Below are 27,380 nucleotides of genomic sequence, written 5' to 3'. Positions count from 1 at the left end.
CACACACACACACACACACAAAAGTGCACACACACACACACACACACGCACACTAGTGTAAGAGTTCCCAAACTTCACCATGGCAAGCCTCTCCAAATCCCGATACATTCCAAGTTTGTATACCCCAACACACAGTTTTCACGGTGCTGAGGTGAACATGGTGATTCTGCTTCAACAAAAATGAAAGACACCTTGAGCATCAGTCGAGACTCTCTTTTGGAATCCAAGGGGTTGCTTACAAATGATAATAGTAATGATCCGAGATGCAATAGATTACTGTGTTAACGAATGGGAATTGTTCATCTGATTGTCGGGTTATTTTGGTGCATATTACTATTTAATTTATTTATGCATTTCCTTCTCTCATTCCTCTTTTCCTGCCAACCAGCCACAGCCCCCCCCAGCACCTCATCGCGGCCCCCGCGGCCCCCCAGGGGTCCCCAGTCTCCACTTTGAAAACCACTGCATCAGGCTATCTCTGGACATATGGACTCTGTCTCCCCTTAGCGGTTGAAATGTGTCACTGCCTGTATAATTATGAAGATGCTGCAGATGATGATGATTATAATGATGAAATAATAATAGTTTATGTTAATGGTGACAGTAAGGGGCTTTTATGCCTTTATTTGACAGGACAGTTGAAGATGGTGACAGGAAGCGAATGGGACAGAGAGATAGGGGAGGATCGGGAAATGACCCCGGCCGGACTCGAACCTGGGTCCCCGTGGGTGGGCATGCAAGCCCAAATGTGGGGGGCTTAGCGCGCTGCGCCACAGCGTCCCCTAAATACGCTAATTATAATAATGATGGTATTACTGTTATTATATAATGATATCATACACACACACACACACACACACACACACACACACACACACACACACACACACACACACACACACACACACACACACACACACACACACACACACACACACACACACACACACACACACACACACACACACACTCCAGTCCAGCCCTGTTCCGCAAGCATGGCTTTTAAATAGCAGAGACCAATAGGTACGAGCAGACACAAATATCCAAATCACAAGAAAGTCACAAGTAGGCCTCAGTAACTTCAACCTTTATGCAACCGGATAAGCCTAACAAACACACACACACACATCTGGTCAGTTTTTGACCCAGATAAAATGGAAGCCCTGTTATTGGACAATCATGCTCTGGCCTTGATGAAGGTTAGAAGTCCGCAACACTGTTAATGCTCCCAGTGATTTATTTGCACGACGTTTCGGACCTTCGTCCTTTTTCAAGTGCACTTCCTTCTTGATGAAGGTTAAACATAAACTGTGACCTGTCTTAAGAAATAGAACAACGGGCAAAGATCCACAAGGCTGAGCAGATATTCTAAATTTAACAATAATTATGACCAACAATATGAAAAAAACGACGAACCCTACTTAGCACCTGGGCTTATTGCTCTGTATATTTCCTGTGCACTTCATAATATAATAATACCAACAGTTTCTTACTCTCTCCCTCTCTGTTACGGTTTACGTTTACGTTTGGCAAACCAAGGCAATTGCCAAGGGCCCTGACCAAAATGTCCACCAGTGGGGCCCCAACTGTCACACGGGTAGCGGTAAACACACACAAAAGTAGGCTTGATCTTAATGTGTTGTAGAGAGTCACTTGTGCACAATCCCTGGTGCTGAACAAAAAAAAATTACGTATTATTTGAAAAAAGGTTCGCACACTTCTTTGGATTTTTCTTCTTGAAGTTATTTTTTCTTCTTTTTTATTCATTCATTCATCGGCAATAATGACGTTTCGACCTCTCGGTCTTGGAATCTGAGGAAGACCGAGAGGTCGAAACGTCATTATTGCCGATGAATGAATGAATAAATTGAAGATATATATGAGACAAAGCACTAAAATAGCAGCCAAAACACAAGACTTTTTTATCAACATAATGATTTTTGAGGGCCCCATGTTTATATTTTGCCTAGCCCCCCAAAATGGCTAGCTCCACCCCTGAGTTGGCGGCAGGGGGAGGAAGGAATGCGAGGCACCAGATCAAAGGTTCCCGCGACGATGAACTCTGTTCTGCATAAGACGCCAGTTAGACTGTAGCCTAATGTGCTGAAGACGCACTACATCTTACTGTAGTTGTTGCTTTAACACTTTTTTGCACGGCTCTGTGTGCCGATTGCCTAGTTCTTGTGAACTGGTGGTGTTTGTTTTGAAACTGTGCAAAGCTGATTGGCCTCTTAGACTCCAGCCCAGTCACCTGACCAGAGAGAGACCTCTTCCCTCCTCCCTCTCTCCTCCCTCTTTCTTCCCTCTCTCCTCCCTCTTTCCTCTCTCTTTCCTCCCTCTCTCCTCCCTCTTTCTTCCCTCTCTCCTCCCTCTCTCCTCCCTCTTTCTTCCCTCTCTCCTCCCTCTTTCCTCTCTCTTTCCTCCCTCTCTCCTCCCTCTTTCTTCCCTCTCTCCTCCCTCTTTCCACTGTCTCTCCTCTCTCTTTCCACTCTCTTTCCTCCCTTTTTCTTCTTCTGTCTCTTCTGAAACTGTTTCCTCAAAGACACACTTCTGTGGGAACCTGAACTAGTCTACTTGATCTTGAGTGTCACGTGATTCTTTTCCTTTTACTTTGTTTGGCTGGACTTGGGTTCTCTCTCTCTCCCTCTCTCTCTCTCTCTCTCTCTCTCTCTCTCTCTCTCTCTCTCTCTCTCTCTCTCTCTCTCTCTCTCTCTCTCTCTCTCTCTCTCTCTCTCTTGTGCTCTGGTTTCTACACTGTGAGGGTTTCTGGCCCCTCCTCTCTCTCCAAAACGCACTTTGGTGCAATCACTGCAGGATTGTGAGCTGTCTCCCTGTTTCCTCTTATTTTCCAGTCTCTTAATTTTCTCCGTTTGGCGTTTTCTGGTTGTAATTGTTGTAGATATGATCGTGCGTCTGTTTGATGAGAAGGAGCATGCGCAGTCCTACTGGAAGTATCGGATCTCCCCATCGCAGGAGATCATCGATATGATCATAAACTTTCTACAGAAACACGTGAGTAGTGGGTCATAATCATAATATTAAAAATGTGTAATATTGTACTATATCTCAATGAAATAAAAGTACTGTTATTATTGAATTCTCTTTGTCATCCTCAATCACAATAATAATTCAGACTACACAGTTTTCATTAAGAGAGAGAGAATGTTTATATAGAGCAGGGTACCTTTTACATTTGAGGGGCCACTTCAAACTCCTCCAAGGGCCGTAAAAGTCTTCCGGGGGCCGTACTATGAACACAAACCAGGATTTCCCCTTCACTTTAGGCCTATATTGAAGGCGGTCAGTTTTACAACAGACCCCACCTTCTCTTGGTCCCCGGGAATATAACTTAATTGTATTGCAAATAATTTCTAAGATTCCTTTACAAAATATGTTATATTTCATTAGCCTGATAAACCAGACTAAATGTGGATGTCTAATTTAGTCTGGCCTCGATGCATAATACATCCGAAGATTGTTGATGAGAACAACCTTCCCTCAAAACCCTGCCCGCTTTGATTCAAAACACATCTTTGCGTTGTAATTGGTTTGCCAGATTCCTGGCATTCTGGCTTCATTGAGTCATTATGCAAGGCCAGACCCACCCGTAGACAAAACATTTTGCCGTCCAGCGGGTGGCGCTGGTTCACCAGGCTAGTATTTCATGTGAAGCTACTTGACATTAAAACTATTTCGGGGCCGAATAAAACGTCCGTAAATGGCCCTCGAGACATAGGTTCCCCACCCCTGATATAGAGGCAATAGAACTTTTGAACAAATATGACAAACATGACATGCTCCATGACCCCCACCCTACGCCCCCCTTCCCCCAGAGGAGTTCCCCCCAGGAGTTGGAGCTGGCTGTGGATGTGGGCTGTGGTTCTGGTCAGGGTACAGTTCTACTGGGTCCACATTTCACCAAAGTAGTGGGAACTGACGTCAGCCCAGCACAACTGGAGATGGCCACGCAGCACGCTACAGCACACAACATCACCTACAGGTAACCATAGCAACACAACATCACATACAGGTAACCATAGCAGCACGCTACAGCACACAACATCACATACAGGTAACCATAGAAACACGCCACAGCACATAACATCACATACAGGTAACCATAGCAGCACGCTACAGCACACAACATCACATACAGGTAACCATAGCCGCACGCTATAGCACACAACATCACATACAGGTAACCATAGCAACACAACATCACCTACAGGTAACCATAGCAACACGCCACAGCACACAACATCACCTACAGGTAACCATAGCAACACGCCACAGCACACATCACCTACAGGTAACCATAGCAGCACGCCACAGCACACAACATCACCTACAGGTAACCATAGCAACACCTACAGGTCAGAGGTCACGCCACAGCACACAACATCACCTACAGGTAACCATAGCAACACGCCACAGCACACAACATCACCTACAGGTAACCATAGCAACACCTACAGGTCAGAGGTCACGCCACAACACAACATCACCTACAGGTAACCATAGCAGCACGCCACAGCACACAACATCACATACAGGTAACCATAGCAACACGCCACAGCACACAACATCACCTACAGGTAACCATAGCAACACGCTACAGCACACAACATCACCTACAGGTAACCATAGCAACACAACATCACCTACAGGTAACCATAGCAACACGCCACAGCACACAACATCACCTACAGGTAACCATAGCAACACGCCACAGCACACAACATCACCTACAGGTAACCATAGCAACACGCTACTGCACACAACATCACCTACAGGTAACCATAGCAACACACCACAGCACACAACATCACATACAGATAACCATAGCAACACGCTACAGCACACAACATGACCTACAGGTAACCATAGCAACATGCCACAGCACACAACATCTCATACAGGTAACCATAGCAACACGCCACAGCACACAACATCACCTACAGGTAACCATAGCAACAAGCCACAGCACACAACATCACCTACAGGTAACTCACCATCATGCTTCCTTTACAGTTAGGATATCTCAATGTTACACTGTAAAAAATAGCTGTTCATTTACGGCAATTCTGCAACAGCATTCTACTGTTTTTTGAAAAAACAGACAGCTACTGTGAAAATATTACTTTGAGTCAAGTATTGAGCATAAACAGAAAGTACTGCACAATAGCAGCATTGGCCGTTGTGGAAGCAACCAAGATATTTTAGGCAGCACCATTGAAACCCATTCATCCTCCACTTGTCCGTGATCGCCATCAAGCTGCAATAGCCTACCACCTGAAGAACTTAAGTCATTCTCACTGGTTAAAGATTCTCTGATACTAACAAGCATTAAACAATTTCTAAGGAAACTACAATACTTAAAAAGTGTTTGATGCAGCACAGTATGATGATTTTCAGAATTTTAAGATTTTAAGAACTTGAACACTCTTGCAACAAGCAGCCCCATCTAAACCAATCTGCTAATCAGTACCTGGCCTCACCTGAGTAGGGCTGTTATGCCATTATTCAATTACGGCCTTCACCTGCCAAGGGCCTGATGACCCTTGTGGTGTATTTTCGCAGAGAATAACGCACACGGAGACAGTCAGCCCTTTTGCTGTGAGTTGTGTCTTTACTTCAGGTTAAGCAGGAAGCAACATACAGGTGTCAGGTGTTCCTTAATTAGACTTCCCAATTACCCAAACCCCAATCACGTTTCAATACATCACATCACCCCCCTTTTAAAATAAAAAAACTTTGTTACTTCAGCAATAATGAACTTTAATACATCAGTGTACCCAACACCCCCAAAACCCAAATGTCTTTTTTTTCCTTTTTCTTTTTGCATCTTTTTTTCTTTTTTTTTTTTTAAACTAGTAGCACACTATACGAAAGCAGTCCAATGTGGAATCCATTCTTGCCAAGGTAACGCAAGTCTGGAGAGGCAGCGGGCACCTCGCTGTCCATGTGCAGGGGACCATCATCTGCTGGCATGTCCAGCTTCTCACTGGGCTGGTCGGATGTGGGCTGGTCGGCAAGGTCAGCAGGTGTACAGTCCGTATTCAGATCCAGCTCATCGGCTGCGACACGAGACCGCAACTGATCCCCATGTCTCCTGTAGGTAATGTCTCTGTCTGTCCCCTGAACTCTGTAAGACACTGGTCCTGTTTGCTTCATTATCACTCCTGGAATCCATTTCTCTCTTCCCCCTGCTGTATTTTGAAGATACACAGGGTCATCCTGAGAAAAAGATCTACTCACTGCTCGCCGATCATGGTAGAACTTCTGCATGTACTGCTTCTTTCGAACTGTGAGCGCTGTGTCAGGATGAATCAGGTCCAGGCGGGTGCGCATGTGCCTGTTCAGAAACAAATCAGCAGGCGACTGGCCTGTAGTACAGTTAGGAGTACAGCGGTATTGCATTAGAAACACAGAGATCTTGTCCTCTATATCCATGGAAGTCTGTCCAAGTTTCTTAATTCCATTTTTAAATGTTTGCACATACCTTTCGGCGAGACCATTGCTAGCAGGGTGACCCGGGGCACTGGTGGAGTGTAGAATTCCATTCTGCCTCATGAAGGTTTTGAATTCCTCAGACGTGTACTGCGTTGCGTTATCTGTAACAACATGCTCCAGAAGGCCGTATGCTGCAAACAGCCTACGCAGTCTGGTGATGGTGGCTTGTGAGGTAAGGGATGGCATTCTGAACACCTCCAGCCACTTGGAGTATGCATCCACCACTATCATGAAAGTGTGACCTAGGAAGGGGCCAGCAAAGTCTATGTGTAGTCTTCTCCAGCTCTGGCCTGGAAACTCCCATGGATGTAATGGTACCTGCCGAGGCTTCCGTTGTTCCAACTGGCAAGGCTCGCAGGCTTTGCATACCTGTTCTAGATCTTCATCAATCTTGGGCCACCACACGTACTTGCGTGCGAGAGCTTTTATCTTCACTATACCCGGGTGTCCCGAGTGCAGCTCCTTTTTGACGAGCTTTCTCAGTTTCTCTGGTAGCACGACCCTGGTGCCCCATAGGACACATCCCCGTTCAGTGGACAGTTCATATCGGCGTGAGTGGAAGGCTTTCAGAGTAGAATCCACGACCGCCGGCCAGCCATCCATGATGAATTTCAGGACCTTGGACAGCACGCAGTCTGTCGTGTGGCGCGTGCCACCTGGTCAGCATCCACGGGTGCTTGTTCTAGGTGCTCTGCTAACAGTGCATGAATGCTCTCCGAGATGGCTGCTGTGCCGGCATCACTTGTCTCTGGTAAAGGGACTCTTGACAGTCCATCTGCATTGCTGTGTTTCTCAGATGCACAGTACACAATGGTATAATCATAAGCAGACAGTATGATGGCCCATCTTTGAATCCGTGCTGCAGCCATAGTGGGCAGACATTTGTGCTCTCCAAAAAGAGTCAGCAAGGGCTTGTGGTCAGTCACTATTTTAAATTTCCGCCCCCACAAGTACTGGTGGAACTTTTTAACTCCAAATATCACTGACAGCCCCTCTTTTTCTATTTGTGAGTAATTTCTTTCAGCAGGGTTCAGCGTACGAGAGGCTTATGCAATGGGCCTCTTTTCTCCTGACGGCATTCCATGTTGAATGACAGCCCCTATGCCATAGGCTGATGAATCACAGGCCAGTACAAGAGGCAAGTCTGGATTGTAGTGCATTAGCACCTGGTCACTTGCTAACAATTCTTTGCATGCCTCAAAGGCTTTTTGCTGTGGTTTCGTCCACTCCCACTCAGTGTGGTCTTTTAACAGTTTGTAGAGTGGGGCCAATAGGGTGCTTTGGTTGGGCATGAACCGGCCATAGTAATTGACTAGGCCTAGAAATGCTCTCAATTCTTTCACTGAGGAGGGCGCTGGGGCCTCCTTGATGGCCTTTACCTTTTCTGGGGATGGATGAAGGCCTTGGCTATCCAGTACATGGCCCAGGTATTCAATCTCCTTTTTTCCGAACTCACATTTGGATTTCTTCACTCTTAGGCCGCACTCCTGGAGTCTCTGAAGCACTTTTTGTAACTTCTGCACATGGTCATGTTCATTTTTTCCTGTTACAAGTAAATCATCTAAATAGGTAACTACATCAAGATCTTTTAGGAGGTTCTCCATAATGCGTTGAAAAATGGAGGGGGCAGAGCTAACTCCGAAAGCTAACCTATTGTACACAAAGAGACCTCGATGTGTGTTGATGGTCAACAGCTTTTTTGACTCCTCCTCCAGTAGCACTTGCTGGTATGCTGAAGCCAAGTCAATCTTTGAGAATATTTTTCCTCCACTTAAGGTCGCCATCAGCTCCTCAATGCGAGGCAGGGGGTAAGTTTCAGTATTGGCAGCTTGATTAACTGTTAATTTGTAATCTCCACAAAGGCGAATTGTATTGTCTTTCTTGATTACAGGCACTACTGGTGCAGCCCACTCGCTATGCTTAACTGGTGATATTATGCCTGCCTTCTCCAGCCGGTCTAGTTCGGCATCCACCCTGGCTTTCATGGCAAATGGCAATGGGCGGCTCTTGCAAAACTTTGGGGGGACATCTGGATTTACAAGAATTTTGGCTTTGAAGCCATGCAGTGTGCCCAGTTCTTCTTTAAACACTTCTGAATGTAACTGAAGCACTTCATCTATGGACCTTGGCTCATGCATCTCACTCACATGTTTTATTTCCTTCCAATCCAGTGTAATTTTATGTAGCCAATTTCTGCCACATAATGCAGGGCCAGCACCTTTCACTACAATTAGTGGTAGCTGCTCTCTTTTCTGCTTGTGCACTTGTGTGCTGTGGAGTGCTGTGTCACAATGACAATGGGAGTTGGAGTTTCCCAATGGGCTTTCACGGCTTTCACTTTATAGGTAACTGTGGCTTCAAACTGACCTAACACTGGCATAGTTTCCCCCGTGTATGTTTTTAGCTTGACACTAGCGACATCTAGCGGCCTTTCTGGGAATTGCGTCAAGTACATTTTTTCAGAGATAATACTCACGGCCGCGCCAGTGTCGATTTCCATCTCGATGTCTTGGCCATCCACTTTAAAGTGTGTTTTGAAAGGTTGCTTGCAGGCTTCACTGGCTAGTGTGAACATTGGCAATTCATCATCTTCTGCTTCCACATATTTTGTGTTCCTTTCTGTTTCCTGGCGTCTCCTATTTGGTTGAGCAGCAGTTGTAGCTCTGCAAGCTGTTTTAATATGCCCGGTTTTTCCACACCCGTGGCATTTCGCGTCTTTGAAGTAGCACATCTCAGAACTGTGATTTTTCCCGTGGCACCGGTAACACTTCCTCCCCGTCGAGTTGAAGGGACGCGTCTCCACCTTGTGCACGGCCTCCGCACCGGCGTCTGGTCTCTGGAGCTGCTCGGCATCCTTTGCGGCCGTCTCCATACTTACAGCAAGCTCGAACGCCTTGGCAAAAGTTAAGTTCGCTTCCGAAAGCAATTTGCGCTGGCTCGCTTCATTTCTTATGCCACTCACAAAGCGATCCCGTAGCGCGTCATCCAGCGTCGCACCAAACTGGCAATGCATTGCGCACTGCTTCAGCTCAGCTGCGTAATTAGTGACACTCTCACCTGGCTTCTGATTACAGCGATTGAAACGGAATCTCTCTGCTATCAATAGGGGTTCAGGCTCAAAATGAGTGGTCAATGTTGTTACTATTTCGTCATATGTTTTGTCCTTCGGTTTAGCTGGCTGCACTAAATTTCTTAAAAGTCCATAAGTTGTCGGTCCCATTACGCTCTACAATGTGGGCACCTGTTTCTCCTCTGCAATTTCATTCGCTAGGAAGAACTGCTCCACTCTTTCAACATACGCCGTCCAGGACTCCGACTTCGGGACAAATTCTCCTATTGTCCCAATTAAAGCCATCCTTCCGAATTACGGTTTTTATCCTCGTCGCCAGTTTTCTGTGGTGTATTTTCACAGAGAATAACGCACACAGAGACAGTCAGCCCTTTTGCTGTGAGTTGTGTCTTTACTTCAGGTTAAGCAGGAAGCAACATACAGGTGTCAGGTGTTCCTTAATTAGACTTCCCAATTACCCAAACCCCAATCACGTTTCAATACATCACAGCTGTTATGCCATTATTCAATTACGGCCTTCACCTGCCAAGGGCCTGATGACTCTGGTCACATGGTACCCTTGCACCTGTATATAAATCTGGACTATCAACACTTCAGTTGCTTACCTGCCTGCTGGCTGGCCTGCATGGCACAGCATAGCACTTGCTTGCCTACAAGCTTGCTTACATGCTTACATGCTTGCATACTTTCCTCTTTTGTGAAAGCTTTCTGTATGTGGCATCATTTGTGGCATTGTTGCATATAATGTGCCTGCTGCAAATTAGGCATTGCTTTGAGAGCTAGCTTGTAGTGCTGCTTGTTTGCTGTGCTACTTGGTGCAAATGACGTTTTTAAAGACTGACCAATGCTTTATTCATCATTGGCTCATCAAGAGATACAGTAAAAAGCCCAACTCGCACACTCCCATGTCATTTTAACATAGTACTACGTACTCTGAAATTGTATTCATGCCCACACTTTCAAAGGACCAACACAAACCATTATCTCAATAAAGCATAGCCCCATAGTATCATGCTCAAGGCACTCCAGTCATGGTGAACGATGGGAGGGTGGGGTGGTAACATGGCCAGGGTACCACAGTTATGGAGAATGATGGGTGGGGTGGGAAGTTGCCATGGCCATATTCATGAATGCAACTATGACCCAGTATTTGCCTGTCATCTCACAGTGCAATTCAACTTTTTAACTGAAATGTACTGTTAATTTACTTATACTACTGTATAAATATTGTAGAGCACTTAGTTTAACAATACTAATACTGTAAACGTTCTGTAGAGCAGTGGTTCTCAACTGGAACAGTCTTGGGACCCACCATTTTCCACTCTCATTCGGTCGTGACCCAAATTTTTTAGCGTTCAAGTCAATCAATGCAGTTCTCAAAATGTAACCAAGACTCGGATGACTGGTTGCACACTATCTATCTCGCATAAACATTCAGATTGTATGTATGACAACAGATGACACAGAGTTCAGTAGCCTATCAAAATAAAAGTTGTAAATTGTTGCAGGAAAAGTTGGCATTTTTTTTTTTTTAGAATTATGTTGTTTTTTTTACACCAAGGCACCGCGACCCACCCATGACCCCTCCGCGACCCACTTTTGGGTCGCGACCCACCAGTTGAGAAACACTGCTGTAGAGTACTGTTATTTAACAGTTCAATTGCTGCTGACAAAAATGTTATATACTGTGATACATTAAACAGCTCTGAGCTGTATTTGATGTTTGGTGTGAAATAACAGTAGAATTACAGGTAAATATAATTGCCAGTAACTGCCGTTATTTTGCAGAGGAATTTTCTTACAGTGTACATCTTCACTTACATTTAACCAGTTATCTATCTATCTATCTATCTATCTATCTATCTATCTATCTATCTATCTATCTATCTATCTATCTATCTATCTATCTATCTATCTATCTATGTCCACAGAGAATGCCCTGCTGAACAGCTCCCCATGGCAGACGGCTCGGCGGACCTGGTGATCAGCATAGCGGCGTTCCACTGGTTTGACCACGCGCGCTTCCTGAAGGAGGCGGATCGCGTCCTGAAACCTCGCGGATGCCTCGTGCTGTTGGACTACAGCATCATCATGGAGCTCAGCTACGGAGACTGCTCCCACGCACTCAATGACATATGCAAGGAGGTGAGATGACAAAATAAGCTACGCCATATTACCAAAATAAAGTCAATATTTTTGGAAATATAGTGTTTCTCTGCCTCTCAAAAAAAGCCAATTCCCAAAGGCAAATATTAATAACAGGTTAAGACATGGTCTGGTCTCCCTTATCAAGTTCAAGTTCAAGTTCATGTTTAATTTAGCCCTATCAGTAGTAAAAAATACAGTTGTCACCAGAATAACAATCGCAGTATAGTGAAATATAAGTATTTTCTCTTCACGAATTGTGTTCCACAGGCGAAAGGGCACACATTACCTTATTACCTTATTAGCCTACCACTTTAGTTATTACCCGGCCCATTTAATGCTCCCACAGAACTTTCGTTCGGATAGCTCAGGCAACTTTAGACTAATGTCGGCTAGTAGCCTCATAGTTGTAGACACATGTTAAAGGTTAGTAGCCTATTTTGGGCAGATGGGCCCATCAGCCGGCCTATTAAATCTTTGCTGAAAGGATTCAATGACATCATAACAACATTGACATGACGTTATCGAGAGATAAGGACTTCACAACTGTGGTGACAATAAGGTTATAAGAGAGGATCTGTACAATGGGTTGAACAGGTTATCTGACAGGCGTTAAATGTGTATGTGTCCCGTTAGCTTACAGGCGTTATACGTGTGTGTCCTGTTGTAGCTGTATGCGGCCCTGCTACTGTATCGGAACCCTTACCTGGGCGCCAATTGCCGCGACCGCTACAAGGGAACCTACGACAAACTGGAGTACCCTGACAAGGAATGGTAATACCAGAGATATTCTATAGAGATATGCCAACATAATAGGTTTCTATGGGCACCTAACGCGACCAGGTTCCGGTCTGCCTAAAGGGGCGTGTCATAATGCTTCTACAATGAATAGAACAGTCCTTAGGTCTGCCTAGGTCTGCCTAAGGGGGGCCATAATAGAACCAGGAAACAATGGGCCAATGGAACCTCTCTCTCTCTACTCTCTCTGGTAATACGATTAGATCCCTCAACTATCATGATTACATGACATCAAATAATGTGACATAGTACACACTGGTACATACATTCGCTTGTTATTCATGCACATATTTTTCTTTTTTTCTTTTTATTCTACAGTTAAACTCTATCTATCTATCTCTACAGTGTTATGGTGGAGTAAATACTCATGACAGTGTTGTGTGTTCCTTCATGACAGTGCAGTGTGTTCCTTCATGACAGTGTTGTGTGTGTGTGTTGTGTGTGTTCCTTCATGACAGTGTTGTGTGTTCCTTCATGACAGTGTAGTGTGTTCCTTCATGACAGTGTAGTGTGTGTGTGTTGTGTGTGTTCCTTCATGATAGTGTAGTGTGTTCCTTCTGAGTAAATACACATGACAGTGTAGTGTGTTCCTTCATGACAGTGTTGTGTGTTCCTTCATGACAGTGTAGTGTGTTCCTTCATGACAGTGTAGTGTGTTCCTTCATGACAGTGCAGTGTGTTCCTTCATGACAGTGTAGTGTGTTCCTTCATGACAGTGTAGTGTGTTCCTTCATGACAGTGTAGTGTGTTCCTTCATGACAGTGCAGTGTGTTCCTTCATGACAGTGTTGTGTGTGTTCCTTCTTCCCCATAATGTTAACAGGCATGAGGAGCTCTGGGTGCGTAAGACGGTTCCCCTCTCCCATTACATGGGGATGATCCAGTCACTATCCAACTACCAGGCCATGCAGAAGGACGACCCCGAGAAGGCCAATCAGCTGTCACATGACATCACACACAGGTGAGGTCACACTGTCACACGACACCACACACAGGTGAGGTCTTTACATTGAGGTGAGGTGAGGTCACAGTGTTAACATTGAGGTGAGAAGAGGTGAGGAGAGAGGAGAGGAGAGGGGAGGAGAGGAGAGGGTGGGGGAGGAGAGGAGAGGAGAGGAGAAGATAGGAGAGGAGAGGAGAGGAGAGGAGAGGAGAGGAGAGCAGAGGGGAGGAGAGGAGAGGAGAGGAGAGGTGTGGTGAGGTGAGGTGAGGTGAGGGGTTAACATTGTATGAGCACTGACTGAATTTAATACATTGACTCCCACAATGAGTTTGGAATTTATCCTGTCAACTCCCAGGCATTCTAAACAATTTTCGACAGTTTTTGAACAGCCACAGAATATTTTGTGTTAGACATACGGACACATACCAGGCTCCACTGAAAGGTGAGAGGGTGTTAACATTGTACTGTATGAGCACAGACTGAGTTTAATAAGTAACACAACATCATGACCAAAGTTCATTGTGTCAGAGGCGTGCTCAGTCCCTTCAGGAAGTTAACCCAAAAAGATTTCAGCTGGCTGCTCTTGGGTCAAAGGTCAATGTGATCCAGGATTAGGCGGGAAAACCTCCTTCTCCTTTCCTCTCCTCTCCTCTCCTCTCCTCATCTTTCCTCTCCTCTCCTCTCTCCACTCCCCTCCCCTCCTCATCTCTCCTCCTCTCTCCTCTCCTCTCCTCTCCTCTCCTCTCTTCTCTCCTCTCCTCCCCTCTCCTCTCCATCTCCTCTCCCCTCTCCTCTCCTCTCCTCTCCTCTCCTCTCTTCAGGTTGATGAGGGCCATGGGAGTGTCATGTCCAGAGACTGAGCTGCTCCTGTCTGTCAGGTACTCTGGTCTGCTGGCCTGCAAACCTTAAGGCAATGATAGCCAGTTTTTCAGCAATGTTAGCAGGAAACAACATGACTGACTCTCACTTTTCTGACAAACTGATTTATAAAAGTCGTGATTTATAAAAGTGTTACAGTGATCAACAGTCCAAACAACAACTTGCACGGGTGAGGCATACATGCAATTTCTTTGTGTGCAGTGTGCACTTGCTTGCTGTGGACTGCAGCCAGTCGAAGGCTACTGTACTGTATTGTGTCCACAATAAACAACATATAAATAATTAATAACATGACTGGAGTTCTCTTACTGCACCCGAGCACCGGAGCTATGAAGCCCTTTTGGTTTCGCTGTGTTTCTTTCTCTTATACATGTACAATTATAATAATAACATCAACAAAAACAACAACGACAACACCAACAACAACAATATTAAGAGAAAGACGAAGACAACGAAATGTAATTTTAAAGTATTTTGGGGGGCTTTACAAGCCTTTTAGCGTTTTTTCTCAGACATGACAATGAAGTATAGACAGGAAGCAAGTTGGGAGAGAGAAATGGCGAAGGGCGGGCAAAGGACCCGGGCCGGGAATCGAACCTGGGTCGGCCGCATGGTAGACGAGTGCCCTACCATATCAGCCACGGTAGGGCCTCAAAATATAATTTATATGCAGTACATGTATGTCCACAAGGCTTGGAGGACTGTTGTGATTTCAGGCACATGTCGCGCCCGAGCACCGGAGCTATGAAGCCCTTTTGTTTTCGCTGTGTTTAACAATACTATTATTATTATTATTATAATTATTATTATTATTATCAGTATCACTGTTGTTGTTATTATTATTATTCATACAAACATGCAATGGGCATTGTATGTCCACAAGTCCTGGAGGACTGTTGTGATTTCAGGCACATGTTGCTGTGCTAGGATGAGGGTTACATTCTCATAGCATCGTGAATTGGGGAATGCTGCAATGGGAGTTGGGCATCGCTGAGGGCATATATGTATGTCATGTTTCAGATTTCAGATTACACTTTTCAAATGACCCTCGCTGAACTACTGAATACAGTAGGCTAGAGTAGGCCCTTTTCTGTGTTGGGAGTAACTTGTTACAAAAGTAACTAATTACTGTAATGCATTACCTTTTTGAGTAACGCAGTAATGTAACTGATTACAGGGGAAAAAATCGGTAATATGTCCTCGTTACAATGCAAGTAACTTGCACATTACAATGCATTTTTTTCACCTAAATTTTGTGTGGGTATTTTGTTTTCTTTATACAATGTTCGCGGATCACCGCGAGGTCAGCTATTGCCTACGATAACCTACGTTCGCACAGAGATTTTAAAGTTTCCCGCAGAACATTGCTTCCTCTTTCACGCTTCGTCTCTCGAAATGGCAGGCTGACAAAGGATGACCGATCCAGAAGATCCAGCTTGCTCGTTTTCAAGATGGGTATATGCCCACTACTTTGACTCCATTGAAAATAAGGACGCCAAGAACATTTAGGCTAAGTTAAATGCACACTGTACTTGAAACCCAAACCGCTTTCCACGTCGAAAAACAGTAGCCTACAAACAATTTTACGATTTCAAGAGGTGCCATAGCACCACCAAATTAGTCAGGAAAGGAGGGGATGCATCATCCCATTCGCACGAGACGGGGACATGGCAGGGTAGGCTATCCGGCCGGGGAGTTGCACTCCCCTCACTTTTGTACAACTAAACATCGCTAAAATTTAAATAAATCAATTTGAAATAAAATATTATAGGCCTCTTGGCTCATTAATGCTTATTATATTTCATTGTCTTCAGCTGTACTTATCAAGCCTCAACTCCACTATCGTCCTTGGCATTGTTCAACAACGTTCATAACAAAATCTGGCGCATGTGGGGGGTTGGGGGGTCGGACATAAAAAAAAGAAGAAAAAAAAGGAAATAAAAAAAATAATCCGACCGGACGATGATCAAACCTGACAACCAACCGGAACCAAACTTTTATTTTGCTTAGGCCTTATTTTATATGTGGGTAAGACGCAATTCCTGAAAATGTTAGTTTTCAGTCTGCAGGCTTCCAAAACGACTTGTGGATGGCAGGTGAAAGTCATGCCACCTCATAGATTTGCACTGTAGATTGCCAAATCCTTATTTCCAGTCATTTTGGCTAAAGTAACTAAAAGTAATGCAAAAGTAGTGTAATGCCTTACTTTTAAAAAAAAGTAATGTTGTAATGTAAGGCATTACTTTTAAATGGCAGTAACATGTAATAAGTAGTGCATTACAGTTTTTGAGTAACTTTCCCAACAGTGGTTATGAGGCACTTCTCTTTTAATAAAAAACAGTAGGCTATATTAAACTGACACTTTCCCCATTCATGTTCAATTTTATTTTGTGCAATATATTTTTAGACGATTGTCAAAGCAAGTTTTGTTTTGGCACATTTTTCAGACATTTAATGTTGTGCAGAGAGAGAGAGAGAGAGAGAGAGAGAGAGAGAGAGAGAGAGAGAGAGAGAGAGAGAGAGAGAGAGAGAGAGTTGATGTCAAGGCTTGATGTCCCATCTAGATAAATAAAGGACTTTTAACTTTACTTCGGAGTGCCTCGGACTCTCTCTCTGCTTTCTACATTTAATTTCGTGCCGTTTATGCTACATATTTTTACATATGAATTCTTCATGAAGAAATTCTGGTCATCCGTAGTGACATGTCTTGCAAAAAGAACAAAAATAAATACTGGTTAATTCAGTGGTTCTTAACCTTTTTTCTTGAAGCACCCCCTAAACTCTGCCCAAGACAAGCCGTGCACCCCCAAACCAAACGTCTATACGTGTATACGCACCAAAAAAGTGAATAATTACAATGATTCTTGCTTTAGACATTAATCACTTCTTTAATTACTTTACATTAGGTCCAAAACATGTTTTAATTTGTTTTTGATTTGGCCTAATTATGAGGTTTAGAATAAGAATTTTGGTCACAACCTCAACACAAACAAAATTTCGTGCACCCTCAGAAATCTCTGGCGCACCCCCAGGGGGTGCCCGCACCCCAGGTTAAGAACCACTGGGTTAATTGATACATTGAATTGTGTTTGCGCGTGTGCGTGCGTGTATGTGTGCGTGCGTGTGTGGTGCTTCTCTGGTGTCTGCTGATTGGCCCTTGAAGGAGATTATATTCAGCTCCAGCCAATCGGAGATATCCTCTCAAAAACAAAAGCAAATCATCAACACACTGATCACGCGTCACGCATGAGGAAGCGTGGAATGTGGGGCACCGAATCCCATGCCTGAGCTTTTGCTTTGCAACAAGACGAGTTTTATAAATCATCTTCTATAAAACATCAGCGGCGCCAGTGACATTTACCACTTGGACATTCACCTTTGGACTTAACCTCCGCTTCCTCAAACGTTTCCTTACCTCTCCTCTCCTTCTCTCCCTCCAAACTTTGGTTTCCAATCACATCAGGAGCGTGACCAGCCCGTTATCTCGCAGTGACTTTATTTTCTCCTTTTGGTGTTTTCTAGTTTGGAATTGTTGTGAGTATGAGCGTGCGGCTGTTTGAAGGGAAGGCCCATGCGCAGTCCTACTGGAAGTATCGGATCTCCCCATCGCAGGAGATCATCGATATGATCATAAACTTTCTGCACAAACACGTGAGTAGCGGTGCATTTGGAAACTGTTATTGAATCATCCCTGTAACCATTTACAATTTACCATTAAGACTAGTGTATGCATTTTATCTGCTGGCTCTTTCACGGAAATCATGGAATAAAATTATGGAATCATATAGAAAAATGCCAATCACAGGAAAATAAAATAGTTGGTATCACTGTGTAATAACAGTAGGCCTATAGGTCATGTCATTGTGGAAAAAGCATGGCTTACATCTATAACAATTAAGGTGTCTTGCGTGTGTATTATGTAGCTTATTAATATTGGCAAAGTGCCAAGATCATATCAAATATGAACCATAAGTGTCTATATAGGTGCCGGAAAGGGGGAGGCAGTAATGCATTCGCATCTCCACTCTTGTGCTCCCCAAATGAGTCTTTCTCAATTTTACTACAGACAGTAGCAAATGAGTGGAGTGCAGCAGCAGTAACATTATTGAGAAATAAAGAATAAAATACAGGAAAAAATGCACCACCACTTAAAAACTCGCTCCGGCACCCCAGAGTGTCTAGCCTGGTGAGCCAGACTAAACATGAAAATATTAGTCTGGAATGGCTCAGTTCAGGTAGCTGAGGGTATCCTGGCTCTCACCAGATCAGTGTAGTTCCACACCCCTCTGCCTGCTCCACCCAGATCTGGGCAGAGGTGCATCTTGCCACCAGACATTTTTTTTTTTCAAATGTTCACTCCTTTGACATTTTGTTTGGGGCCCCAAATGAACCAAGCTCCACTCACAGATCTGGGAGAGCGCCGTAGGATTCGTTTTTCAGAAGGTATAGCTTCTTCACCCACCTGTCTGTCCTTAAATAAACTCCTTCAAAACCATGAAGCCTGTTGAGCCAGACTAAACCCTAGCCTGTTGAGCCAGACTAAATGTGAACAGTTAAATCTGGGCTGCGCTTGCTTGTGTCAGATAGCTGAAGGTTGCCAGTGGGACCTAACCATTGTGTGGTAAAAAAAATCCCTACGCTATGATCAATCTAACAACCGCTTTTTGATAGCCGTAGCCATGGCCATCTCACAAGAACCAGGGCTAGACCAACTTGACAGGCGAAATATTTTTGGTCGCTAGAAAGGGTTTCTTAGTAAACCTCCCTCTCGAAGTCTAATACAATATCGATACCACTGAGCTATCGGACTGGGCATTTAGCTCAGCAGTATGTTGCTGTGCCTCCCATACCCGAACTGATGCGTTGACTAGGAGGTGGCGAGTTCGAGACCCCGAGGGGGACTGACTGCGCGGGAACACCTCAGGGACATGTAGCCTAATCTATATCAAGGCAATGTATTTTTGGCCGCTAGAAGGGTTTGTCTAGTTCACAAGCCAATGCTAATAAGTGTTGTATGTCCTCCCCAACCCAATCCAAACTGACCTCCTCAGCCTAATCTATATCTAACTTTTTAATCCCACTCTCTGCCCCCTTCCAGAGGAGTTCCCCCCAGGAGTTGGAGCTGGCTGTGGATGTGGGCTGTGGTTCTGGTCAGGGTACAGTTCTACTGGCTCCACATTTCACCAGAGTGGTGGGAACTGACGTCAGCCCAGCACAACTGGAGATGGCCACGCAGCACGCTACAGCACACAACATCACCTACAGGTAACCATAGCAACACGCTACAGCACACAACATCACATACAGGTAACCATAGCAACACAACATCACCTACAGGTAACCATAGCAGCACGCTACAGCACACAACATCACCTACAGGTAACCATAGCAACACGCTACAGCACACAACATCACCTACAGGTAACCATAGCAACACAACATCACATACAGGTAACCATAGCAGCACGCTACAGCACACAACGTCACCTACAGGTAACCATAGCAACACGCCACAGCACACAACATCACCTACAGGTAACCATAGCAACACAACATCACCTACAGGTAACCATAGCAACACGCCACAGCACACAACATCACCTACAGGTAACCATAGCAACACGCCACAGCACACAACATCACATACAGGTAACCATAGCAACACAACATCACCTACAGGTAACCATAGCAACACGTCACTGCACAACATCACATACAGGTAACCATAGCAACATCACATACAGGTAACCATAGCAACACGCTACAGCACACAACATCACCTACAGGTAACCATAGCAACACGCCACAGCACACAACATCACATACAGGTAACCATAGCAACACAACATCACCTACAGGTAACTCCACTACCATCACACTTTATTTCGTCTGACACGTTAGTTTACTGCAATCACAAGTTATATATCTTCCTTCAGTTGTGTCCCTCACAGCAAACACCCACAGGTCATATCAATGACTAAAAAAGAACCTGTAAGGAACCTGTAACTTGTAAACTTGTTGTGTTTTATCGACACTCAGTAATAGAGGTGGAAATGAATATGATTCATTACAATTAATGAAAGTGATGTCACACCAGTTCTGGTAATTAGACCATTCTTCCAGCTGTCCTCTTAGTCTGATGATGTTACTTGTAGATCAATCTATAGTTCAGTAGCATTGCGAGCTCAGCTGGTCTATATGATTCCAATAGTTCAGTTTATACTATATTGTAATTACATGATACAGTAGCTTCAGGCTAGAATCTGTGTTGCCACTCTGAACTGCTGGAAGTAGAGAATGGTAGAACTCAATCACTTAACTCAAGGGAAGGTAGAAAAAAAGATTGTTTCCAGAAACTGTGGCATCACTTTAATTACAGAGAAATGAACTGTTAAAGTGTATAAAGACTGCATATGGTATGCCTAACGTTGTAATTACTTTTTGAGAAAGTATACAGTGTCATGTGTATACTGTAATTATGAGTTAAAATGGAAACACAGGGTCTAGACTCAAAGCTAAGAGATCTAGGGAATGTCTCCAGTAGAACCTCCTCTCTCTCTCTCTCCTCTCTCTCTCTCTCTCTCTCCCCCTCTCTCTCTCTTCTCTCTCCCTCCCTCCCCCTCTCTCTCTCTCTCTCTCTCTCTCTCTCTCTCTCTCTCTCTATCTATCTATCTATCTATCTATCTATCTATCTATCTATCTATCTATCTATCTATCTCCACAGAGAATGCCCAGCTAAACAGTTTATTATTATTGTTATGTTTATGATAGAGAGAGAATGCCCAGCTGTTATTACCATTATTATTATTATTTTCTTCCTCTATGTCAGTGGTTCCCAACCTATGGGTCGGGACCCAACCTATGGGTCGCCAAAGATCCACAGTGGGTCGCGAAGCCCTCTTGATTTTAAGGTGTTTAATTTTAATACCATATATAGCCCATGTTGAATAAATGACAAAGCATTTAAACCAATGCATAGAAGCAACAAAATGTAAGTGATACATTAAACATGTATTCTATAAATTCAAATTGAGGAATAAAATGATAACTAATGAGTTTTCACAGGAAACAGAGTATCATGTGACTCTCTCTCGTGCGGGCGCTCGCGTGTTTGGGTCACCAAAGCTTACAATGGTAAAAATATGAGTCCCTGAAGAAAAACGTTGGGAACCACTGTTCTATGTCTACAGGGAATGCCCTGCTGTTATATCATTATTATTATTCTTATTATTTTCTTCCTCTATGTCCTCAGGGAAAGTCCAGCTGAACAGTTTATTATTATTATTATGTTAGATATTATTATTATTATTATTTTCTTCCTCTATGTCCTCAGGGAATGTCCAGCTGAACAGTTTATTATTATTATGTTTATGGTAGATATTATTATTCTTATTATTTTCTTCCTCTGTGTTCACAGGGAATCCCCAGCTGAACAGTTTATTATTATTATGTTTATGATAGATATTATTCTTATTCTTATTATTTTCTTCCTCTATGTCCACAGGGAATCCCCAGCTGAACAGTTTATTATTATTATGTTTATGATAGATATTATTCTTATTCTTATTATTTTCTTCCTCTATGTCCACAGGGAATCCCCAGCTGAACAGTTTATTATTATTATGTTTATGATAGATATTATTATTATTATTATTATTATTATTATTATTTTCTTCCTCTGTGTTCACAGGGAATCCCCAGCTGAACAGTTTATTATTATTATGTTTATGATAGATATTATTATTCTTATTATTTTCTTCCTCTATGTCCTCAGGGAATGTCCAGCTGAACAGTTTATTATTATTATTATGTTTATGATAGATATTATTATTATTATTATTTTCTTCCTCTATGTCCTCAGGGAATGTCCAGCTGAACAGTTTATTATTATTATGTTTATGATAGATATTATTCTTATTCTTATTATTTTCTTCCTCTATGTCCTCAGGGAATCCCCAGCTGAACAGCTCCCTCTAGAGGACGCCTCAGTAGACCTGGTGACCGCCATGTCAGCGTTCCACTGGTTTGACCACGCCCACTTCCTGCAGGAGGCCGACCGCGTCCTGAAGCCCCGCGGCTGCCTGGCGCTCCTCAACTACACCCTGGACATGGAGCTCAGCTACCCGGACGCAGACGCAGACACACTCAATGCCATCTGCAAGGAGGTAAAATATACTATATATATATATATACTGCTCAGCTACCCGGACGCAGACGCAGACACACTCAATGCCATCTGCAAGGAGGTCAGATCACTAAATATATATATATGTATACTACGCAGACACAGACGCAGACACACTCAATGCCATCTGCAAGGAGGTAAAATATACTATATATATATATGTGGCACAGTGTGCTGAGCCCTCCCCATATGGGCTTGCATGCCCATGAGGCCCCGGGTTCGAGTCCAGCCTGGGTCATGTCCCCGCCCTGCCCCATTTCCCACTCTCTTCCTGTCATGATCTGTATTACATTACACTTAGCTGACGCAATCATTTATTCAAAGCGACTTACAACTATTATTTTTCAGGGTATTGGTTACAGTCCCTGGAGCAATGTGGGGTTAGGTGCCTTGCTCAAGGGCACTTCAGCCATGGTTGGAGATGTAGGGAGAGGTCAGGGGGGATTCGAACCTGCAACCCCTAGATTGAAAGACCAACTCTCTAACCACTAGGCCACGGCTGCCCCATCTGTACTGTCCTATCACCACTCAAGGGCCTCCGCACATCGGTTTCCGACAGCACTGTGGAGCACTTTCGCTTCCGATGCAATTCCGACCCCCGCGCACAAGTTCACCGCAGCAGAGCATGGATAGTCCATGGGCGGCTCAGACAAAATAGAACCCGTCTCTAATCGCCAGCCGACATCCACGGATGTTCGCGGACACCGGCGTCTGTGTGCAGGGTTGTATTGAAAACAATGGAATCGAACTTTGGCAGAACAGTGCTTTGTTGGAGCCGAAGTGCGGAGGTCCTTAGACTCAAAAATCCCTAAAAATATATTTTTTAAAAAGACGTGGCCCTTGGTTGAGCTATGGAGGTACTGTGCCAAGGCACTCAATGAGATTTGCAAGGAGGGCAGATGATAAGTAAGGGTTAACGTTCGGCGAGAAGGTCGCTACCGTGGAATAGCAGCACGACAGAGAGAATCTTTACACCCCGACGCGGAGCGGAGGGGTCTTGTTCTCTCTGAAGTGCTGCTATTCCACAAAGCGACCGACTCGCCGAAAGTTAACCCGCTTATTATATGGATACACTTAGATTCACACATGGCGGGGACATTCCTTTAGGCCTATTTAATGTTAAGATTGTTGCTGCGCAAAACAAAACAGTGCCGTTGTGGAACACCGCTAGGCAACAGCTAGGTAGCCAAGACAACAGGTGTTGTCTATCACAGCAGCTGATTAGAGTCTTGTTGAAAAGTCGCTTTAGCAGTGAAAAGTCTTGTTGCCATTGACAGCGGTCTGTTATAGACCAACACGTCCGTTATCGAAAAATAACAGACGTGCGAACGTTGGGGAGCCCCGTTGAAATGAATGGAGCATTCGACCGATGACGTCACACCATATAATAAAATGGGAATATTATATGACATCACTGCTTTCAATCTCAGTGTGAATGTGTGTAGTGTAAATCAGTGGTTCTTAACTGGAAGAGTGTTGGGACCCATGTTTTCCATGGTCATTGCTGCTTTAGATCTCAATGTGTAGGCCTATAGTGTAAATTGCACAAGAGAATAGTGTAGGGATGCACAATCTTTTTTGAAAACCGATATGAGCACGAGTACATTCATTTCTGTACTTGCCGATAGGGAGTACCGATACCGATACTTTTACCTTCAACATACAATGAAAATAAATGCATAGCCTTGTTTGTTCCACCTGTGGTATTTGTTTTATTGTCCATTTCACTTCTTATACATTCAACTTCTAAGACATCACCTGAATAATTGTATGTCATTATATTATTTTAATTTATATTATATTAATTCATATTTAACTTCCGCCAGCTGTTTGCTGCTCTGACGCCGTACCGGAACCCGTACCTGGGAGCGACCTCCATGGATTTCTACAAGAAGGCCTACGATACAATAACATACTCTATCAAGGAATGGTAGGACATCACCTGAATTATTTTATATTTCATTTCCAACAGCTGCTTGCTGCCCTGACACCGTACTGGAGCCCGCGCCAGGGCACAGGCTCAGTGGACTTCTACAAGGAGGCCTATAACACAATAGCATACCCTACCAAGGAATGGTAAGGCAGCCTATAACACAATAGCATACCCTACCAAGGAATGGTAAGGAGGCCTATAACACAATAGCATACTGTACCAAGAAATGGTAAGGAGGCCTATAACACACTAGCATACTGTACCAAGGAATGGTAAGGCAGCCTATAACACAATAGCATAAGATATACAAGGAGGCCTATAACACAATAGCATACTACTAAGGAATGGTAAGATATACAAGGAGGCCTATAACACAATAGCATACCCTACCAAGGAATGGTAAGATATACAAGAAGACACAAGTGTAACGCGCTCAACTCAAACAAAGTAAACAACTGGGTGCTCATTCCTCAAGAATATATGAAATAAACACAATTTGGAGTGCTGTCCCGCTCTTTATTTAAGATCTACAAGAAGGCCTGTAACACTATAGCATACCCTACCAAGGCATGGTAGGACATCTATGTATCAATCTACTATCATGTCTTATCCTTGTCACTATGTGACTCCATGTCTCTTCAATGGGATGCACAGCTTTTGGTATTGTCTAATGTCCAGTGTGTGAAATGCTTGTATGTTATGTGTCCTAAATGTTTAAGAAGAGTGGAGATCACTTCTCTGCAGATCAAATCTACTTTTGTGTAGCCTACTAATTAAGTGATCTAATCTCATCTCCACACTCAGTTGAATGATCACCTGGTTGAATTGGACCGGTAAATCTGGTCGTGTGGAATGTGTGGTTTTGGATTATAGCTAATGAATCCAGGTTACCCACCACTGGTCTCACTTGTTAGAACAGTCTCTTGTTCTAAAAATAAATTAGAAACAGTTTCATTTTCAACTGGCTTTGGTGGCAGTTAGGTACATCTACTATCTACAATACAATCTATTTGTTCTTCTTTCTCTACTTTGTAGCACATTGAATGACAGTTTGAATGACAGTTGTTTATGATAATGTGCTATATGAATAATATTAATTGACTGATTGCTTGTCTCCTCTCCATCCGCAGGCATGAGAGCATGTGGTTGAAGAAGACCGTTCCTCTCTCCAGTTTCATCGGGATGATCGAGTCCTTCTCCCCCTACCAGGCCATGCTGCAACAGCACCCGGAGAAGGCCAAACACCTCTCCCACGACATCACACACAGGTCAGAGCCACACACCTCTCCCACGACATCACACACAGGTCAGAACAAGAGACTCTGGCAACAAGTTTATTTGACGTAGTCTACATAAGGGTGTCATATAACCGTCATAAGAATGACATGACGCATGTCAGGAACATACCATGAAAACAAAGTCGAATCTCACGGGAGACATCACACACAGGTCAGAACAAGAGACTCTGGCAACAAGTTGTTATTATTTAAAAATATTTTGGCCTAGCGGTGGGGCACTGGGTTACTAGTAGGGCTGCACGATATTAGAAAAATATGCGATACACGATATCATTAACCTTTTCACCAAATTTTCTGTTATTAAAAATGAAAAAACTGTTTGCAAAACTTTTGCGATACGTGTATCGCAAGCCGTTATATCACGATATCAATACATTTCCGATATATCGTGCAGCCCTAGTGCAATGTAACTCAGCTTTAATTCCGGTCCGGGTCGTTTGCAGATCCTTCCCTGTCTCTCTTCCACTTTCCTGTCGAAGAATGAAGGCAGAAAAGCCCTAAAAATATAGTTTAAATAAATAAATATATATGTATTAGTACAGGAGAGAGAGACGGGAAATGTTTGGGAGAGAGAGAGAGGGGGAAGGTTTGGCAGTATGTATTTGGGGCCTGGATGTTATTGTTCTGCTTCTGCTTGGGAGGATATATTCTCACCAGGATGTAAACACTATCAAGTCTAAATATAAAGAGCTTTGGTGCAAAACGTATATCCATTTTGGGAAATTGACATTTTTGTATTGGGTGTTCCTTTGCATTGCATTGCAAAATGCATCGTATATAGGTTTAAAGAGTAGGCAATATTCTCAAAATATTTGAATTGTAAGAATTCCCACATAGATGAAAGGATTTCTGAATAGTCATTTCCAAAAATGAAATGCAAAAGTTACAAAAATGGTGGTTATGTCGTTTTGCAATGAGACTCTAAATATGATCAACCGGTTGTTTCTGATCTGCAGTAGTCCTCACTACTGTTCTACATTATGTTTTATTTGTATGTGTTGTCTGTTCAGGTTGATGAAGACGATGGGGGTGTCATCTCCAGACACAGAAGTTCTCATGTCCGTCAGATACTACTGCATGCTGGCCTGCAAGCCATAGAGGAAACAGAAGAACACATAGAGGGTACATTCCAATATGCACACTCCCGTCCTCCACTTGTGCTTGTGGCCTCGCCCTGCCTCCTGGCCCAGCCTCCTTGGAGAAAACAAAGTTTCCCAGGTGTCAGCCTAGCCAGAGCAATTTTGGGGGACTATTTTTCATTCACCATCCCAATTGCAAATGAGAAAATGACATTAGAATTGTAATTGTAATTGCAAGATATTGAATTAATTTTGTGTCGTCAGTGACATCATCATGAGGTCACAAGCAGGCAAGTGAGGACGGAAGTCTGCAGATTGGAATGCACCCCTAGCTTTAGACTTCTCCTGCACCCAAGTTGACATAACAGGAACGGCACTACTACCACAGTGTCCATTCAGCTCTGCAGAGGGGGTGTGGAGGCTGCAGAGGGGGGTGGAGGCTGCAGAGGGGGCGTGGAGGCTGCAGAGGGGGCGTGGAGGCTGGTTCCTGTTCGGTCCAGAGGGGGCGTGGAGGCTGGTTCCTGTTCGGTCCAGAGGG

The 27,380-nt window shown here is 43.9% G+C and overlaps 2 protein-coding genes across 3 annotated transcripts; both read left to right on the top strand.

The window, feature by feature from the left end:
* Positions 1-2,901: 2,901 nt before the first annotated feature.
* LOC134468698 (putative methyltransferase DDB_G0268948) lies at positions 2,902-14,611 on the top strand. The gene is made up of 6 exons (XM_063222584.1): positions 2,902-3,012; positions 3,834-4,000; positions 11,515-11,728; positions 12,399-12,502; positions 13,349-13,486; positions 14,290-14,611. The coding sequence occupies exons 1-6, from the start codon at positions 2,902-2,904 to the stop codon at positions 14,375-14,377; spliced, it is 822 nt and encodes a 273-aa protein (XP_063078654.1). The 3' UTR covers positions 14,378-14,611.
* A 3,182-nt stretch (positions 14,612-17,793) lies between these two features.
* Positions 17,794-27,143, top strand: LOC134469506 (putative methyltransferase DDB_G0268948). 2 transcript variants are annotated; one of them, XM_063223810.1, is made up of 6 exons: positions 17,794-17,998; positions 19,446-19,612; positions 22,296-22,512; positions 24,505-24,608; positions 25,596-25,733; positions 26,774-27,143. In XM_063223810.1, the coding sequence occupies exons 1-6, from the start codon at positions 17,888-17,890 to the stop codon at positions 26,859-26,861; spliced, it is 825 nt and encodes a 274-aa protein (XP_063079880.1). In that variant the 5' UTR covers positions 17,794-17,887; the 3' UTR covers positions 26,862-27,143. The 2 variants fall into 2 exon arrangements, with proteins under 2 accessions (XP_063079880.1, XP_063079879.1); XM_063223809.1 differs by lacking the exon at positions 24,505-24,608 and adding an exon at positions 24,359-24,462.
* The last annotated feature ends 237 nt before the right edge of the window (positions 27,144-27,380 follow it).

Source organism: Engraulis encrasicolus, chromosome 18, assembly GCF_034702125.1.
Source record: "Engraulis encrasicolus isolate BLACKSEA-1 chromosome 18, IST_EnEncr_1.0, whole genome shotgun sequence".
Lineage (NCBI taxonomy): Eukaryota > Metazoa > Chordata > Actinopteri > Clupeiformes > Engraulidae > Engraulis > Engraulis encrasicolus.
Note: the sequence above shows the minus strand (reverse complement) of the source record. Positions and strands in the feature narration are given on the sequence as shown.

Coding starts and splice junctions, on each gene's coding strand:
- LOC134468698 (XM_063222584.1), top strand. CDS start 2,902: ATGATCGTGCGTCTGTTTGATGAGAAGGAGCATGCGCAGTCCTACTGG. Junction 3,013..3,833: donor TAAACTTTCTACAGAAACAC/GTGAGTAGTGGG, acceptor CCCTTCCCCCAG/AGGAGTTCCCCCCAGGAGTT. Junction 12,503..13,348: donor GAGTACCCTGACAAGGAATG/GTAATACCAGAG, acceptor TAATGTTAACAG/GCATGAGGAGCTCTGGGTGC.
- LOC134469506 (XM_063223810.1), top strand. CDS start 17,888: ATGAGCGTGCGGCTGTTTGAAGGGAAGGCCCATGCGCAGTCCTACTGG. Junction 17,999..19,445: donor TAAACTTTCTGCACAAACAC/GTGAGTAGCGGT, acceptor GCCCCCTTCCAG/AGGAGTTCCCCCCAGGAGTT. Junction 24,609..25,595: donor GCATACCCTACCAAGGAATG/GTAAGGCAGCCT, acceptor CTCCATCCGCAG/GCATGAGAGCATGTGGTTGA.